Here is a 19,823-nt window from a genome sequence, read left to right on the forward strand (position 1 = left end):
TCAGGACAACTCTGTGAATGTCCTTGAGTGGCCCAGCCCTGAATCCGAGAGATCTGGAGAGATCTGAAAATGGTTGTGCACCGACGCTGCCCAGCTTGAGAGGTTCTGCAAAGAGAAATGGACAAAATTGCCCAAAGATAGGTGCACCAAGCTTGTGGCATCATATTCAAGAAGACTTGGGGATGTAATTGCTGCCAAAATCAACAAAGTATTGAGCAAAGGATGTGAAAACTTATGTACATGTGATTTCTTAGTTGTTTTTTCATTATTATATATGCAAAAACAACTTGTTTCATGTTATCATTATGGGCATGTTATTAGCAGAATTTTGAGGGGGAAATTTAATTTGCTCAATTTTGGAATGAGGCTGTAATGTAACAAAATGTGGGAAACGTGAAGCGCTGTGAACACTTTGCACCGTACCTTGACATGTGAGCTCTGACATGGGTCACTGAGCACTTTAGTGCTAGTACTAATAGTGGTAGTAGTTAGGTGCAGAGACACATTTTACACTGAATCATCATCAGTAGGCATACTAAAAGGTTGGTGTCATACTTTTCTATTGTCTGCTTTTTCCTTTGAATTTTTTGCAAGTAAACAGTAGCGTAGCAGTAGTAGTAATAGCAGCTGTCTCTTCTTGAGGCAGCAATTGTTGTAATGTAACAGTTCTTTGGAATCTGGGATAGGGTGGGCGGGTGACAGCTTTGTTATGAAGAAGAAATTTTCATTTCAATTTCTGAATTAAATTCACCCTAGTAATCAGCTAATTTACAACTAAGACAAATACTTTCAATAAAGTCTCTTGATGTTCGACTCTCCATTGATTCATTTTGGCATACCACTCAGAGTAAGTAAATGAAGTATTTAGAAAGAGGTAGATTTGTGTTTGTGCTTTGCATTTCGATAGTGGTGGGCAAATCTGTGCACTGTTGAAGTAGCTACAGCATATCTTTTGCCATGAAACATGGGGATGCAACACTAAAAGCCACATGACTGTTCTGGCTCATTGTATCAGGCTCAATAGGCAGGACAGGCTGGACGCAAATGCAAAACACAGGAACACAGCTCAGTGGAGAGAAAACATTTATTGGGTCAACAGGCTGGGGTCAGTACACAGAAAGGCAGTCCAAACAGAGCAACAGGATCAAGAACATCAGGCAAAAAGGCGTGGTCGGAGTATACGGGCAGGTAGTCAAAAAAAAACAATGAGGCAAACAAAGCAAGGCAAGAGTACAAGACCTGAGCTGGAAGGAAGGCACAAGGCACATCGATCTGGCAAAGAACAGAGGCAAACTGTGAGGCTTATAAAGCACCCAGGTGATTAACTGCAAACTCAGAACAGGTGTGTGGAGAAACTCCCAGAACTGGGGTGTGGCCAGACAGAGGGAGACACCCACCACCAAGAGCCAAGAGAGGAAGGCAAGAAACAATAGGACAGAGAAAACCCAAGCAGAAAGACAGAACAAGAGACATAGCAAGAGACAGAGAGAACACAAAAACAACCCATCAAACCACAAACCTGACATATGACAACATTAGATTGAGCAATTGGGAATCTCCAGTGATTCCACAACTTGGAAATGTTTACTGCAGTTTCTTTCGGTGTTTCCGTCATTCAGGTGTACAATATGAAATATGTGTATGTGCAGCAAATCAACAGTGCAGGACAATATTCACATTTGAATGTGCTTTGTCTTTAGGAGTAGACTGATGAAGGCCGAGAAAGCACATGGTCCACCGGGAGGACAACGAAAGTGACAACAGTTGACTAGCTGTGTTAATGCCTTCTTTTCTTTGTTGTGTCAGTGAATGATTTTATGTGTACAATCTTATTAAAATCTTATTTGCTTGATGCGAAACGTCCTCGCGTTCAAGCAACCCAGTCCAGTCGAAGATTCAAGCTTCTCTACTGTGTACAATCTTATTAAATTCTCTTTTGTCCACCTCACTTTCATGTGATTGTTGGTAATGTAAATGTTTAGAAAACAGATGTTAAATGTGAAAAAGAAGATTTGGTTAATGTCACAGCTCTACAAGAGCAGAACAGTCTGACATGCCCAGTGGTAACTTTAAAGTATTCAATAACAACATAAACGAGATCAAAAGTGCTCAGTGAACACAGCAATGCCTCAGCCACATTTTCATTTCTCTCTGACAATGCACAAAACTCTGGTTTTGGTTAAGGTAAGGGTTGGGTTTTCCCTGCCATCACAGTGACAAACAGCAGTACTGCGACTTGTCACAGACTGTTTTGTCAAATTGAGCCGTTTGTGTCTAAAGGTGTAGGTGTAAGACAGGGATGTCCACAGGCTTTTAAACAGTCAAGATCATGAACAACAAGCATCTTAATTCGTTTCCAAAATGTTATCCAAATTAAAATACTGTATATTAGAATGGGAACAGAAATTTGTACTTGATTTTCATTGATGATGATCCAAATTAGATGTCATTCTTAATTTATTTTGCCTATATACATACAGAGACCAGTGCAACCACAAGAGTGTATGCCTCTAAAATCATTAACTAGACTGCAGTTATGGCATTTTTAACAGACACAGACAAAACACCATACATATTGTGTGAAAGAGGTCCATTGTAATCATTCACTCTGTAGTTGACTTACACAATAGCACACTGGATATCATACAGCAGCAAACAGACAAAAAGACACATCATCTTTAACAGTAAGTCTTAAGTTATGTCAAAGTGGAATCAATTGATGCTTTGACTGCAGCACTTGAGAAGCTCAAGCTTATTGAATCCCACTGGCAGTTTGTGTTGATGGTGGGATCTTACTAGGGCAGGAAGCCAGCTGCTCACACTGAGCCTGTAAATTCTTTGCCCTGCCTGTAAATTCTTGGTAACTAGCTCTGTGGTGGAGTCTCTTGTCACTGCTTCCTTTAATAAACTGTTTCATGTAGTACAGGGGTGGGCAACTTGTTCCAGAAAGGGCCAAGAAGGTGCAGGTTTTCTTTGCAGCCACTGACTCCACCAAGTGATTTCAATGATTAATATCACTTTGAGCAGATGCAATCACTTAATCAGTGGAACAAGTTACCCACCCCTGATGTAGTAGGTGTCAATGTAGAGGAATCTGAGTGTCTGGGTTTATGGTTGTCCTAGATTAGTAGTGTCCAAAGTATTTCAGAAAGGACCAAGAGGGTGCAGGTTTTCTTTGCAATCACTGACTCCAGCAGGTGATTTCACTGATGAACTCATCCCATCTGCTTAAAGTGATATTAATCAGTGAAATCACTTGGTGGAGTCAGTGGCTGCAAAGAAAACCTGCACCACCTTGGTCCTTTCTGGAATACTGTGGACACCACTGTCCTCAATCAGGACTATAGTACAATCCAAGCATTCAAAGATGATTTGAAGTTGGCCATCAGAAGATTATCTGCATGTGGTGAAAGTGATGAACTGGACAGACATTTGCTTATCTTGGCAGTGACATTCATGTCTATCATCTGCCTTTGCGACTGAGAGATGCCTGGGAAGAGCTTATGGAGTCATGAACATGTGTGTATATCGTGAAAATCCTACAGGGAGAACTGACAAATGTATTTCTGAAAAAAAAAAAAAAAAAACTTTGATTTTTGTTTTGTGTTGCACTCGTAAAACCTGCCCACATCAGCTGGCAGAAGAATCTGATTGAGACATTCCACCACTGTGTATGCTGATCAAAAAATGTGCGTGTCCCTGCTACAATTACATTTTTCTATGCAAGAAAAACCCTGCCTTTTAAAGGTGATCACACAGATGTATTTTCAATGCTACGTGAGTTGTGTTTGGATCATTAAGCCGTGGAAGATGTTGCTCTTTCTGCCAAAAGGCAGGCACTTCGAACCTGTTCCGATTCTACGCAGGTGGTTTCCTCAGGTCACTTCCTGCGACGCAGGGATATACGCTGCAGTCTCCGGGCTTTTGCCCTTGCATCAGTCAGTCGCATTTCAGTGACCTTTGTCCTCACCAGCCGGTACGAACTTGCACAGTAGCTTGGCTTTTTGCAGTGCTGAATGACGGGACCCTCAGAATCTGGAGAATAAAGGAGAAATGTCTTCAGAGAAGATGAGATGTCATGTTATACATACAGGTGAGTTTGTGATGTAGTCAGGTCCACAACTATTTGTACACTGACACAATTCTTGATTACGTTAATCAGTTATAAGCTTGCATTTGACATTTCACGGTAAAGATCATATGACCAATAGTGTTTAATGGTAATCATAGGTGTTTCTTTAACCCAGTTCTTAAAGTAGCCATTGTAAATTAGTTTGAAGTTTCAAGGTCATAGGTCATGTGGCTAGGAGAATGTTGATTTGACCACAGCAGCATCTTTAACCAGTTCCTTTAAAAAAAAACATTCTTAATATGGCCCATATATTTCCATTAGGTACACATCACAGCCAGTCGGTGGTTTTTCAGTCGAGTGATTATCCAAGAAATTGTGGATGAGCCTGGACATGCCAGAACATGTTCTGTGAAGCTTCATCACGGCGTTGCTTTGCGCATTGCGCAAATTCCTCCGCACGTCTGTCTCAATTTGCCGAAAAAGTGCTGATGTCCACGTCTTTTCACAATTCCTGTGCTAGTCCACATGACGTCCCGGATAAAACACAGCGTCCAGTTTGGAAATGAACGGCACATTCCACTTTTAACGAAGCGTTTTTGTCATGGAAAGAGGAACGGACGCTTCACGTGTCACGACGTCAAGCGAGACAAAGAACACCTCCGTTTCGGAGTGCCAGAAGGACAAGCTGGGACATGTCCAGCTCTCCACAATTTCTCTGATACTCACTCGACTGGTAAGCACTGAAAGGCATGTCTCATCACGGCGTTGCTTTGCGTCACAGAACATGTTCTGGCATGTCCAGGCTCGTCCACAATTGGATAATCTTGGATAATCACTCGAATGAAAAACCACTGACAGCTGTCTGAACGCCATCTCAAAGCCGTCCTGTGAGACCAAAACGGAGGTGGTTTTGTGTTGGTCCAGCAGCGAATACATCGTGACGCGCAAAGCCTCCGCTTGGCTTTCCATGACAAAATCTCTTGTTAAAAGTGAAATCTGCAGGAAATAGTTGATGTCCAGCTCTTGTGATAACCAGAGAAAACTGCACACGATGGTCATGGATCCACAGAGCGATCCGTTTAGAAATAAAATGGTCGCTCAGACCACTCCTCACTCAAAGCCTGCTCACAGGTGAATGACGCAACCGACAGGCGTGAAAAAATCACACATGCGCATGAAGGTTCAAGGTTGGCTCACGCAAGCACACGTGATTCAAATCCATATGTTTTTTTTTTTTTTAAATAAGGTCGGATACTTTTCTAATAGACCTCGTATATATATATATATATATATATATATATATATATATATATATATATACAGTGAGGAAAATAAGTATTTTAACACCCTGCGATTTTGCAAGTTCTCCCACTCAGGAATTTGAATTTGTCTGAAATTTTCATCTTAGGTGCATGTCCACTGTGAGAGACATAATCTAAAAAAAAAAAAAAAAAAAAATCCAGAAATCACAATGTATGATTTTTTAATAATTTATTTGTATGTTACTGCTGCAAATAAGTATTTCAACACCTGTGAAAATCAATGTTAATATTTGGTACAGTAGCCTCTGTTTGCAATTACAGAGGTCAAACGTTTCCTGTAGTTTTTCACCTGGTTTGCACACACTGCAGCAGGGATTTGGTCCACTCCTCCATACAGGTCTTCTCCAAATCTTTCAGGTTTGGAGTTTCAGCTCCCTCCAAAGATTTTCTATTGAGTTCAGGTCTGGAGACTGGCCAGGCCACTCCAGGACCTTGAAATGCTTCTTACGGAGCCCCTCCTTACTTGCCCTGGCTGTGTGTTTGGGGTCATTGTCATGCTGGAAGACCCAGCCATGACCCATCTTCAATGCTCTTACTGAGGAAAGGAGGTTGTTTGCCAAAATCTCGCAATACATGACCCCATCCATCCTCCCTTCAATACGGTGCAGTCGTCCTGTCTCCTTTGCAGAAGAGCACCCCTAGAGTATGATGTTTCAACCCCCATGTTTCATGGTTGGGACGGTTTTCTTGGGGTTGTTCTCATCCTCTAAACGTGGTAAGTGGAGTTGATTCCAAAAAGCTCTAGTCTGGTCTCATCTGACCACATGACCTTCTCCCATGCCTCCTCTGGATCATCCAGATGGTCACTGGTGAACTTCAAACGGGCGTTCAAACAGGTGCAGTTAATACAGGTAAAGAGTGCAGAATAAGAGGGCTTCTTAAAGAAAAATTAACAGGTCTGTGTGAGCCAGAATTCTTGCTGGTTGGTAGGTGTTCAAATACTTATTTGCAGCAGTAACATACAAATAAATTATTAAAAAATCATACATTGTGATTTCCGGATTTTTTTTTTTTTTTTTTACCTTATGTCTCTCACAGTGGACATGCACTTAAGATGAAAATTTCAGACCCCTCCATGATTTCTAAGTGGGAGAGCTTGCAAAATCGCAGCGTGTTCAAATACTTATTTTCCTCACTGTACAGTGAGGAAAATAAGTAACTTTTATAAATAATAACTTTTTATGCTAAACCGATAAACCGCCAAATTGTTTTAGCATAAGATACAGCTAACCACTAACTTTTAGTGCTGTCGGCTACTGATACGCCAGTTTCACGTTTAAGCACCGCCAATGCTTCTGAGTAGAATCAAAGGGATCACAAACCCAAAATGAACAATGAGCCAGAGCTTCTGTCTTACGTAGTCAGACGGCTGTGAGCTCAGTCCTCCCTCAGCCGAAGAGAGCGGAGCGGGACAGCTGCTTTTGCCCAAAAGGGAGAAAAAAAGTAACTTACTTTCAACATGCAAAATGACAGACAGCGTGGAGGAGACATGAAGCGCAACACACCTTTCACTTATGGTTTTACTCATAAACAACTAATTACGGACAGTTTGTCGATACTAACGGTAACTGTGTCATTTTTGTTTTTTTCCCATCCAGAAGCTCTGGATGAACAGGGAGGTCAAGGAACTGCTGAGGGAGAGAAACATTGCTTTCAGGTCCAAGGACAGGGACATGTATAGCTGTGCTCATGCTGCTTTGAAGGGAGCATCAGGAAGGCCAAGGCAAACGACAACCAGATGATTGAAAAGGACTTCAGTAGTAACAACAGCCGGGAGGTGTGGAAAGGGATCCAGCCATCACCAACCTCAGATCCACCAACACCATGGCACCATCCGGGGATGAGTTACTGGCGTTACTTCTTTGCCCGTTTTGAGGCTGAATCGCTATCAAAGCCCACACTGCAGCCCTCATCCCTCACAGTCAGTCTTTCGCTGTGCAGGTAGAGGAAGTGAGGAGAACCTTGAGGGCAGTAAACCCCCAGAAAGTGGCCAGACCTGACAGTGTGACGGGGAAGGTATTGAGAGATTGTGCTGACCAACTAGCTGGGGTCTTCACCAGTATTTTAACCAGTCCCTCAACCAGTGCTCCATCCCACCCTGCTTAAAGTCCTCCACCATTATCCCACTGCCAAAAAAGCATAATATAAAGGGTCCTCAATGACTACAAGGCCAGTGGCACTAACCCCAATCATTATGAAGTGCTTTGAAAAACTGGTTCATGATCATATTACTTCATGCTTGTCCCCCACACTTGACCCCCACCAGTTTGCCTACAGAGCAAATCGGTCTACGGAGGACACCATTGCCACTGTTCTGCACACCACTCTAACACATGTGAAGCAGCGAGGGAGCTTCACGACGCTGCTCTTCCTGGACTTCAGCTCAGCCTTTAATACCATCATCCCGAGCAGAATAGTGAGTAAACTGGGGGACTTGGGTCTCTCCCGTAACATCTACTGTGGATTATGGAATTTCTGACAGACTGCCCTCAGAGGGTGAGAGTCGGATCCCACCTGTCCTCAGCACTGAGCACCAGCACCGGCTCTCCACAGGGCTGTGTGCTAAGCCACCTGCTCTACACTTTCTACACCCACGATTGTACCCCCAACCCACACGAACAATACCATCATAAAGTTTGCGGATGACATCACAGTGGTGGTCTCATATCCTCCAGAGATGAGACTGCCTACAAAGCAGAGGTGTAGCAACTGTCTGTCTGGTGCACCACCAACAATCACATCCTTAATACATCCAAGTCTAAAAAGTGATTGTGGACTTTAGGTGGTGTAAATCAGATATACAGCCCATCACAATAAATGGGGACAAAGTGGAGATAGTGTCAGACATCAGATTCCTGGGCACCTACATCAGTGAAGACCTGACCTGGACTGTAAACTCCAACTCAATCCCGAAGAAGGCACAGCAGAGACTTTATTTCATGAGGGGTGCTCAGGAAAAACAGCCTGAGAACTGAGCTCTTGGTGTCCTTCCACCGCTGCTCGGTGGAGTCGGTGCTGAGCCACTGCATTTCACTGTGGTTCTCCAGCTGCCACTGTGGCAGAGAGGAAGCAGCACCAGAGGGTTCTAAACATTGCCCAGAGACTGACTGCACTGCTCTCTTCAATCTCTGGAGGAGATCTACAGACCTGCTGCCTTCGGAGAGCCCATAGCATCATCAGGGACCCCTCACATCCCAGTCACCACTTTTTTCAATTTTAATTTATTTTCATTTATATACAACCCCTGGCAAAATTATGGAATCACCGGCCTCGGAGGATGTTCATTCAGTTGTTTAATTTTGTAGGAAAAAAAGCAGATCACAGACATGACACAAAAACTAAAATCATTTCAAATGGCAACTTTCTGGCTTTAAAGAAACACTATAAGAAATCAAGAAAAAAATTGTGGCAGTCAGTAACGGTTACTTATTAGGCCAAGCAGAGGGAAAAAAAATATGGACTCACTCAATTCTGAGGAAAAAAATTATGGAATCACCCTGTAATTTTCATCCCCAAAACTAACACCTGCATCAAATCAGATCTGCTCATTAGTCTGCATCTAAAAAGGAGTGATCACACCTTGGAGAGCTGTCGCACCAAGTGGACTGACATGAATTCATGGCTCCAACACGAGAGATGTCAGTTGAAACAAAGGAGAGGATTATCAAACTCTTAAAAGAGGGTAAATCATCACGCAATGTTGCAAAAGATGTTGGTTGTTCACAGTCAGCTGTGTCTAAACTCTGGACCAAATACAAACAACATGGGAAGGTTGTTAAAGACAAACATACTGGTAGACCAAGGAAGACATCAAAGCGTCAAGACAGAAAACTTAAAGCAATAGGTCTCAAAAATCGAAATGCACAACAAAACAAATGAGGAACGAATGGGAGGAAACTGGAGTCAACGTCTGTGACCGAACTGTAAGACACTGCCTAAAGGAAATGGGATTTACATACAGAAAAGCTAAAGGAAAGCCATCATTAACACCTAAACAGAAAAAAACAAGGTTACAATGGGCTAAGGAAAAGCAATCGTGGACGTGGATGACTGGATGAAAGTCATTCAGTGATGAATCTCGAATCTGCATTGGGCAAGGTGATGATGCTGGAACTTTTGTTTGGTGCCGTTCCAATGAGATTTATAAAGATGACTGCCTGAAGAGAACATGTAAATTTCCACAGTCATTGATGATATGGGGCCTGCATGTCAGGTAAAGGCACTGGGGAGATGGCTGTCATACATCATCAATAAATGCACAAGTTTACGTTGATATTTTGGACACTTTTCTTATCCCATCAACTGAAAGGATGTTTGGGGATGATGAAATCATTTTTCAAGATGATAATGCATCTTGCCATAGAGCAAAAACTGTGAAAACATTCATTGCAAAAGACACCTAGGGTCAATGTCATGGCCTGCAAATAGTCCGGATCTTAATCCAATTGAAAATCTTTGGTGGGAAGTTGAAGCAAATGGTCCATGACAAAGCTCCAACCTGCAAAGCTGATCTGGCAACAGCAATCAGAGAAAGTTGGAGCCAGATTGATGAAGAGTACTGTTTGTCACTCATTAAGTCCATGCCTCAGAGACTGCAAGCTGTTATAAAAGCCAGAGGTGGTGCAACAAAATACTAGTGATGTGTTGGAGCGTTCTTTTGTTTTTCATGACTGCATAATTTATTCCTCAGAATTGAGTGATTACATATTTTTTTTTCCCTCTGCTTGGTCTAAAAAAGTAACCGTTTCTGACTGCCACAAATTTTTTTCCTGATTTCTTATAGTGTTTCTTAAAGCCAGAAAGTTGCCATTTGAAATTACTTTAGTTTTGTGTCATGTCTGTGATCTGCTTTTTTACTACAAATTAAACAACTGAATGAACATGATTTACATCCGCTGAATGACCCGCAGACTTCTTATTTACCCTAGGGACACAAAGTAGTCCCGCACCCTGAGAACGCAAAGCCTTGGCCAGTATATAAGGTTTAATTAGGTCAGCTAGGTAGGGAGGTGCCAGTCCATGAACAATTTTAGACTAGTAGCAAAACCATAAAATCTGATCTCACTGGGACAGGAAGCCAGTGAAGGGATGCCAAAATGGTGTAATGTGGTTGAACTTTCTGCTTCGTGTCAGAAGTCTGGCAGCAGCATTTTGAACCAATTGGAGACCCCTAATGCTAGACTGCAGTAAACCAGAAAATAAAACATTGTAGTAGTCCAATCTAGAAGAGATAAATGCATGGATCAGGGTCTCAGCATCAGCGATAGACAGGATGAGACAAATCTTCGCTATATTTCGCGAGTGGAAGAAAGCAGTCCTTGTAATATTTCTAATGTGGAGGCCAAAGGACAATGTTGGATCAGAGATTACCCTAAAGTTACTCACTTTGTCCGTGTGATGTATAAACATGAGTGTAGGCTAAGCGTTAACCGGTCAAATGCCGATGTCTCACTGGACCAAGAACCATGATTTCAGTCTTATCAGAGTTTAAAATTAGGAAGTTTCTACACATCTAGCTTCTCACTGATGCAAGGCAATCTTATAAGGATTTTCTGTGGATGAGATGACCAGCAGTTATCGGCATGTATAACTGAGTATCATCAGCATAGCAGTGAAAGGTAATCCCAGAACGCTGCAATATGTGCCCAAGGGGTGCTATATAAAGGGAGAAAAGCAGGGGGCCTAAGATGGACCCCTGTGGAACCCCAAATTTCATGTCACTAAGGTTAGAGATAGTGTTACTGTACAGAACACAGTGAGAACGACTGGTCAAGTATGACGTCAACCATGCAAGGGCACTCCCAGTAATCCCAAAGTGATTTTCCAGCCTATCAAGTAGAATATGATGATCCACGGTATCAAATGCAGCACTGAGTTCTAACAGCACAAGAACCATAGTGGTGTCCGAATCCATTGCAAGCAGAAGATCATTCACCACTTTAGTGAGAGCCGTCTCTGTGGAATGATAATTTCTAAAAGCAGACTGCAGTGGCTCAAAGAGATTATTCTCAGTAAGATAGTCCATGAGCTGCCATGACACCACTTTTTCCAGAATTTTAGAGCAAAATGATAGATTTGATATTGGCTGATAGTTTTTCAATACACTAGGGTCAAGATTAGGTTTCTTAAGTAATGGTTTAATCACTGCAGATTTGAAACATTTAGGAACAGATCCAGAAGTTAAAGAAAGATTAATAATTTCCAGCACAGTTGGCCCAAGAGTGGGCCACAGGTCCTTAAACAGTTTTGTTGGTATAGGATCAAATAAACAGGTTGTGCTTTTTGTTGACGTTACAAGTTTGCCTACAGAGATACTCTAAAATTCTGTAAATCTAGATAATACCACAGTAATGGAGCCCACCTCAATAGTAGGGTGTAGTGGCTGGGTTAAGGCATGCTGGGATATGTTTAACCTAATGTCTTCTATTTTATTCTCAAAGTAATCAAGGAAATCTTGTGCTGTAAAAGGAGAGCGAGCAGGTGGTTGTCCCTGAATAAGTGTTGCCACTGTGTAGAACAAGAACTTTGAGTTATGCTTGTTTTTGTTGATCAAATCAGAGTAATAGGTCTGCTTTGTAGCCAGTAGTGCATGCTTATAGTCTAAGATAGCATCACGCCACGCAAGGTGGAATACTTCTAATTTTGAACTACACCCTTTCCATTCTAGACTTCTAGCCTTATACTGGAGGTCACGCAGGTAATCACTGAACCAAGGTGGCTGTGTTTTTTTTTGGGGGGGGGGCGCAATTTTACCAAAGGTGGCGCAATCATGTCGAGTGTAGTTTTTGATCTTTTACCTTCAGGGAGGCATTTGTAGAACAAAAAAACTAAAGAACAGTTTTTATCCTAGAGCTGTTGCTGCCCTGAACGCTGCAGAGTAAGTTAATGTGCAATATGTTTATCAGTCTTTTTCTAATTGTTTTTTTTTATTTTTTATTTTGCATTGCCGCACTTTAATCTTTGCACTGTCTTCAGGGGCTGCTGTTTTTGAATTTCATTGTGCTTCTTGTGCAATGACAATCACTGAATTCAATTCAATTAATTTCATTTTTACAGAGAGAAAATATCACACATATGACATATCTTTTAAAGGAATGCACTAGTGAAGGTTTGAGCTTTAACAGACACATGTGCCAAAAACTGGGTAAAAATTTAAATACTTCTGATCTGGTGTTGTTGTTTATATCATGCAAAAATTGTCCAAAGGCACATACATCTAACTAGAACCCTACGTGGAACTAATTTCTTCATCCTGCTCCCGCTGAAATTTGGATTATTACCGCCCTCACCTGCTTCTGTGTTACACTCTCACCCATTACCGATATATTGGAAATATAGTGTATTTCCAGCCTGCCCGCACCCGCAAAACTCTAAGAATTTATGCCCGTACAGTAACAGAGATAAAATGGACTGCATTTATATAGCGCTTTTCCATCTGCATCAGACACTCAAAGAGCTTTACAATAATGCCTCACATTCACCCCGATGTGACGGTGCTGCCATACAAGGTATTCACTACGCACCAGGAGGAACTAGGGGATTAAGGATCTTGCCCAAGGGCCCTTCATGATTTTCCAGTCAGGCTGGCGATTTGAACCGAGGATCCTCTTGTCTCAAGCCCAGAGATGCAATGATTTTTTTTTTCTCCCATCCCCCAGGGCAAACATGTTATTTAGGCTATTAATAAGAGTTTCATAGGTTGTTTGTTTCATTTCCCTGGCCTGTATGTCTTTTCACATGCTTGTCAGGAATAGTGCTCCTATTTCATTGTTTTCATTTAGTTTAAAGAGTTTCATATATGTGTCTGTTGCTACTGGTAAATTAAAGACATTCTACTTAAGATGAAAGTATAGCGTGTGTACACTGCATACTTTTACACTATTCTCTTTTGTTGAATGAGTCATCCTGCCGCTTCTGCACCCACAGTTTTTTGTTGTTGTTGTTATTAGTTTAGTTTTTTTTTTTTTTTTTAGCTGCCCGCTCCCGCCTGCAGCGAAATTCTAACCACCCGCTCCTGCAATATTTGCGTTGGGTCCCACAGGAGCCAATCCCAATGCACCCCTCTGCATCTAACCCAGTTATTGCTCTCAAAAGCACTTTATCTACAGACCACATCAGTGACATCTAAACAAAACAGAACAAAATGCAATCATAATTTTTTAAAAAAAGTGAATGTGTTATAGGTACTGTAATTAATGTAAATTAACATGTTATTTGTCAGCCATAGTAAGAATAAGAAGAACTTTATTCATCTTTATTCATCTGAAATTGTTTTGCCAGAGTGCCGAAACAGTAATTGGGAACAGTAATTTTTTTTTATTTATTTAAAGTGAAAACATGTTTTTGCAAAATGACTGAATACACATGATGTCACAAAATGTTGACTGTATTGCACATAGCTCTGAGTAACTGAAAAACTCTTATCATTATGTATTCATTCTGCAAAAGGTGGATGAGTTACACAGTCTGATTGCCACAGGCAAGAGAGACCTCCTGTGGTGTTCTGTGGAGCACTTTGTGGCCTCAGTCTTTTGCTGAAGGTGCTCTGACAGGACATCAGTGTGGCATGCAGGAGGTGGGAGGTGTTGTCACGGATGGTGAGCAGTTTTCTCAACGTCCTTCCTTCTCCGACACCTCAACCACAGACTCCAGCTCCACCCCCAGGACAGAGCCAGGTCTCCTGATGAGCTTGTTGAGTTTGTTCATGTGAGCTGCCTTCAGCCTGCTGTTCCAGCACACTACAGCATAGAAGATGACGCTGGAGACCACTGAGGGGTTAAAACATCTACAACATATTTCTGCAGACATTGAAAGATCTGAGCCTCCTGATGAAGTACAGTCGGCTCTGACCTTTATACACAGCATCTGTGTTTACAGTCTTGTCTTGTTTGTTGTCTATGTGGACACCCAGGTAATTGAAGTAGTTGACAATGTCGACCTCAGTTCCATTAATGGTAACTGGGTTCAGACGGGTCTTTTGTCTTCTGAAGTCCACCACCAGCTCCTTTGTCTTGCTGCAGGTGGTTGAGTCCACACCACTCCACAAACCCGTCCACCACACTCCACATCCATAACATTAGAATGGAATAAATGATAATAATAACAGATGGTTTGTATGATGGTAATGCACTCACTAACAGAAACATCCAGCTGAATAGAAAACCCCCCGACTCTGTCTTGTCACTAAATCCTTAGAGTCCAAGACTCTGAGCTTCTCAGGGTTTTGAACACAGCATTGATGGATGCCACTGCCTGCGCTTTTCACACTTGTCTATGATGGAAACACATAATGTGCTGTGCACACTTGGAACCCATAAAGATTGCATTGAAAGCTCCATTTTGTGTAAAATATTGATTTTACATGACAGTCTGAAAGAGATGTGGTGGTGCAATTTTCAACCTGACTGAAATCATATCAGAATGGGTGAGACTCAACTGGACAATGACAGAGGCAGATCAAATGGTCTGGAACACTGATGACCACTGTAACGGGGTAAACTCAGACAGAAAAGAATCCTTCTGTTTGGCAGTGCGTCACCCAAACTGCCCTTATGAACAAGCCACCCTTACAGGGAGGGCATCTGGTGTAAAACTTGGGCTACATCAGTGTAGATCTGACTGTAACTTACGTGGCAACCTCGAGCAAAAATGAGAGCAGCCAAAAGTACAACAAAGAAGTTTGCATGAGGTATATATTTTGACTTTGGCTTGGGACCTTGACGTTTAATCAGTTTTTCTTGATCCTCTAGTATTCCACAATATTTGGTTGAAATAAGACCATTTTTTTAAAACTGACATACAGGCACAGAGTGAAAAACAATACAATCACCTGTGCTCTTGCATATGGGTGTACAAATTAATACATGTAGGACTTAAATTTGAAGAGCTGGTGGGCTGCATACCATTCTGGAGCTGTTGTTCTTCAGTGTGACGCAGAGACTTGTTGCTGTTTGAGTTTTGCACGGCACATCCAACCACTCCTGCCCCTTTGTCTCCTTCCTCCTCTTTAGGCTGCTCCTTTCTGACCTCCTTCTCTTTCTTCTGTTCTGCCATCTCTGATGTCACATTTTGCAGTCCATTATTGCCTTTGTTGTCAGTCAGCTTGGATTTTTGTCCATTTTCAAATCCTTCTGTTCTTGGTTGCCATCCCTGCCTCCTTGGTTGTGATCTCATCTAATGTACAGTCAGAACACCTTTGTAAATATCCCATGTGATTAGCCGAGTAAGCATGGAATAAGCGAAGTGCACATCTTGAGCATTATGGTGCATTATGGGTACGCTAAATTTTTTGGCTACCAATCCACATGCTATGCTGCTATAGACTTAGACTGCTGGGGAGTTCCTGGGTGTTTCTTTCTCTTTTTGCTCTGTATGCACCACTCTGCATTTAATCATTAGTGATTGATCTCTGCTCCCCTCCACAGCATGTCTTTTTCCTGGTTCTCTCCCTCAGCCCCAACCAGTCCCAGCAGAAGACTGCCCCTCCCTGAGCCTGGTTCTGCTGGAGGTTTCTTCCTGTTAAAAGGGAGTTTTTCCTTCCTACTGTTGCCAAGTGCTTGCTCACAGGGGGTCGTTTTGACCGTTGGGGTTTTCCATAATATTGTATGGCCTTGCCTTACAATATAAAGCGCCTTGGGGCAACTGTTTGTTGTGATTTGGCGCTATATAAATAAAATTGATTTGATTTGATTTATGACAGCAGAAAGCAGCGAGGAGTGCTATGATTTGGATCATTTCAACCGCTGGAAAGTTGACAATTTAAAGCGTTTTTGTAAGTTCCGTGGATTGCCTGTTACAACCAGGACTACGTACGGCAGTGGACAGAAACAGAAAGAAGAGCTGGCTGCCCTTGCATATGCTGCATCGTTACAGAAACTACCATTGGTGCCGACAAAGGAGGAAGAGAGAGCTGCTGTCGAAAATGACCAGTCCTGGTTGATAATTGGAGAAAACAAATTTCTGACTCCTTGAAGGGAACTGACGGATGATTAGATGAAGTCCAGAGTCTGAAACTGTGGATACTGCAGAATATTTGCTAGGCAGGGATGAAAAATCGCTACTCCGCCAGCTTCGTAATGACTACAAGGAAGGTGGGTCTCGCATATAACCTCTTTGGTGTCACATTTGTTTTGATAAGTTGACAGACATACGATATTTGCATTAATGCAGTTTGTATATAGAACATGTCAATATTACAATATTATTATGTGCCACGTCATTCATGGCGCGACATTACAGTCATAAGCCGATGTAAGAAAACGGTGTCATCAACCACATTATAATTCGGCTTCAGTTTCAGGATATTGACAAAATGTGTGCAAGAAACTTACAATTTTAGTCCATCTTTTACGTCCGTCTGGATATTTCTTTTCTGTGGGGAAATTGTGTAGAATGAACAGAGGTTTACAACCACATTTTTTCTTCTTTCCGTCTTTGTGTGGACTCGGCGGAGCTTTGTAATCGTGTGTTTTCAGCCAACTTTCAAGCCTAGAAATTTTGTTCGAGCATTTGAAAACAGCACAATGCGCACCTGTCATTATTATATGTGTCGCTTAAGGCTTAAAGCCTTTGAAACAATCCCAACAATCCCTTTAAGCATTACCTTTTACAGTCTGCTAATGCTACTGTATACGAAATTCAATGGGAGCAGTGTGAGTTTGGTAGTTGGAATTTTTGCCCCCGTTTGACTCACGCATGTGCAGATGCGTTGCGCACTTCGCTTATTAATGTCAGTCAGTCAAGCAGTTAGTGAGCCTGCAAAACTTCCCAAAGTTCATTAAAAGTTACTGCATCTTCAGGTGTGATACAGTATTTTGGATTCTGAAAGACAAACATAGGAATTACTGAATCTTTTAACATGCAAAATGACCATAATGTAAAGACAATCAGGCCTATCAAGTAGCTTGTAAAGCCTTGTTGTAAATCATGGAGTGCTTGCAGCCACTAGAGGCCACTGTTACTTACCCCTCACCCTTAAAATAATCCAAGACTGATGGCTGCAGCCTGCAGGCTCCTGTTTCATACACTGATCTGTATGTAACACTGGATAGCTCATTGGCCCACGCACACTCCATATAAACAGCTGAAGCAAACGGACGGCCATCTTACCACTCGCATGTTATGTGGCCCGCACATAGATGGCTTATTAGAATGTCAACAATATTGAGTAATAACCCGAGCTGATTGATTTCCTTCTTTTTTTCTCCAGTTAATGTAACCTTCATCCCTCCTAATCTATGTCTGCCATGATTAGCTATGTGATTTATTTCCTTTCCTTTTTTTAGTACTTTTGACACTCCCCTTCTATTCTCAATCACTCATACCTCACTGGGACAAATACTCAATTCAAAAATTCTAATTCTTTCAAGCCACTTATTATTATTATTATATTATTATTATTATTATTATTACTGTTATTATCTGTGCCTATATGCTGGAATAAGGGATATAACTTCAAATTATTGTTCATTACAGATGTGGCAACTTGCTTCTGACAGATTATTGCTGTGACGCCACTCTGAACTTCACACGGTTGTATACGCTTCTTTTATTTCTGTTTAGCACTCTTCTGGTTATTAATTGTATCGACTCTGAACATTATTTAACAACAGTCTTGTGGTGAATCGCTAGCATTTAGCATTCGCTAGTGGTTAGCATTCGCTAGTGGTTAGCTTTCGCTAGCTAGGTCGACACCTCCCCTCTCCATTGTTACTTTTTATAGCTATTTCTTTTCTACCCGTTTAATACTTCTGTTTGTTTTTCAGTTGAACTGCTGTGAATTTTAAGTAATTTTTACTCCTGTTTAAAATCGTAGGAGCGGCTAGCATTTTCGCTAGCGGTTAACTTGCATTAGCTATTTCTGATCCTTGTCATTTTTTTCATTTCATTTTTTACACTCCTGTTAGTTAATTAACTGTTTAGTGTATTTTATAGCTGCTGCTTTTTACCTGTTTAATACTTCTGTTAGTTTTTCAGTGTAACTGCTGTGAATTTTAATTCATTTATCTGCATCTGTGTGAGCCTTAGGAGTGGTTAGCTTATTCATTATGGTTAGCTCATGTTTGCTTGGCTACATTTTTGAATTTCTTAGTGCACAAAGTACACTACTAATTCTACTTTACACCCTCCGTAAATCCTGCGTGATGTTGGAAGATAGAGAGCAGTGTCCGTAAGTTAGAGCAGCTTCTTAGCGCAGTGGAGTTAGATGTTATGAGCACTCCAGATGAGGTTAGTGTTGGGCTGGTCAGCGAGCCCATTAGCATCAGCTTAGAAATGCCGGCTGTGGAGGAGGACTTTCGGACTGTGGCTAGGCGGAGGAAGCCCCGTAGGGCTTGGTGCCCAGTTGTGGCACCCCGATCACACTCGCCAGTGCGAACTGTGAATCGGTTCTCCCCCTTGGATTTGCCAGATGTGAATTCTCTGAGTCCATGCATGACTTCCACTCCTGTCTCCAGGCCGAAACACCAGACTTTAGTGATAGGGGATTCTATCACCTGCAAAGTCAGGTTACAGACGCCGGCATTAAATGTATTCCTGGGGCCAGAGCTCCCAACATTGCATCTCATCTTAGGGTGCTGACACTGCAGAAGGGAAGACAGACGAAGGAACATGACATGAGATATAGTCACATAGTTATTCACGTTGGCACCAATGATATCAGGATGAAGCACTCAGAGGTCACAAAAATGGACATAGAGAGGACTTGTGACCTTGCCAGAAAGATGTGTCAGCATCGATTAATAGTCTCTGTTCCCCTCCCCTCCTGGGGTACTGATGAGGCGTTTAGCAGGCTGACATCATTAAATAGGTGGCTGGCACAATTTTGTAGACAGCGAGGCTTTAGCTTAATTGATAACTGGCCTTTGTTCTGGGGCCTCCGTGGCCTGCTGATGCCGGACGGCCTCCACCCTACTGGGGAAGGCGCCACCATCTTGTCTGCGAACATAGACAGAGCTCTACAGGAGGGTAACATTAGGAATCTACAGCAGGCCACGGAGCAGGTGATTAGAGACCCTGCAAGGCTTATGACAAATGTGGGTGTGGAATCCATTAGCTTAGCGGGGAAATTAGTGCAGAAAATCCACTATGGTTATAGTGCAATTTATCTGCCAGGGAGGGAATTTCAACAAGTTGAGACTGTGGCCTGCTCCTGTAGACATGTCCATAAAAATCATAGAGGGATATGCTTTGCAAACTTAATACCCATTACTATATTGGATCATGTTGAAATTGAGGATGGCCCAATGGTTGTTCCAGCAATATCAAAGATTTCATGTCTGCCACCTGCAATGCGTGTGGAATGTCTCAAACCTAAACCTACTTCTAGGCATCTTATATATGCCACTCTGGAACCACCCCTAAACCCAAACAGCTCAACTGTCAACCCCACTGAGGTCCTGAGACTGGGTCTCATGAACATAAGATCACTG

General features: G+C 42.1%; 1 protein-coding gene across 1 annotated transcript in view; it reads right to left on the bottom strand.

The window, feature by feature from the left end:
• Positions 1–3,598: 3,598 nt before the first annotated feature.
• The window catches only part of LOC117509399 (calcium/calmodulin-dependent 3',5'-cyclic nucleotide phosphodiesterase 1C-like), a 296,954-nt gene continuing 280,729 nt past the window's right edge, over positions 3,599–19,823 (bottom strand). Inside the window, exons 14-15 of the mRNA XM_034169110.1 lie at positions 15,297–15,567; positions 3,599–4,035 (exon numbers count right to left, since the gene is read on the bottom strand). Of these exons, the coding sequence (XP_034025001.1) occupies positions 3,881–4,035; positions 15,297–15,567 (426 nt within the window). The 3' untranslated portion in view covers positions 3,599–3,880. The remainder of the gene's footprint in view (positions 4,036–15,296; positions 15,568–19,823) is intronic.

The sequence above is a fragment of the Thalassophryne amazonica genome, chromosome 1 (assembly GCF_902500255.1).
Source record: "Thalassophryne amazonica chromosome 1, fThaAma1.1, whole genome shotgun sequence".
In the NCBI taxonomy this organism is placed as follows: domain Eukaryota; kingdom Metazoa; phylum Chordata; class Actinopteri; order Batrachoidiformes; family Batrachoididae; genus Thalassophryne; species Thalassophryne amazonica.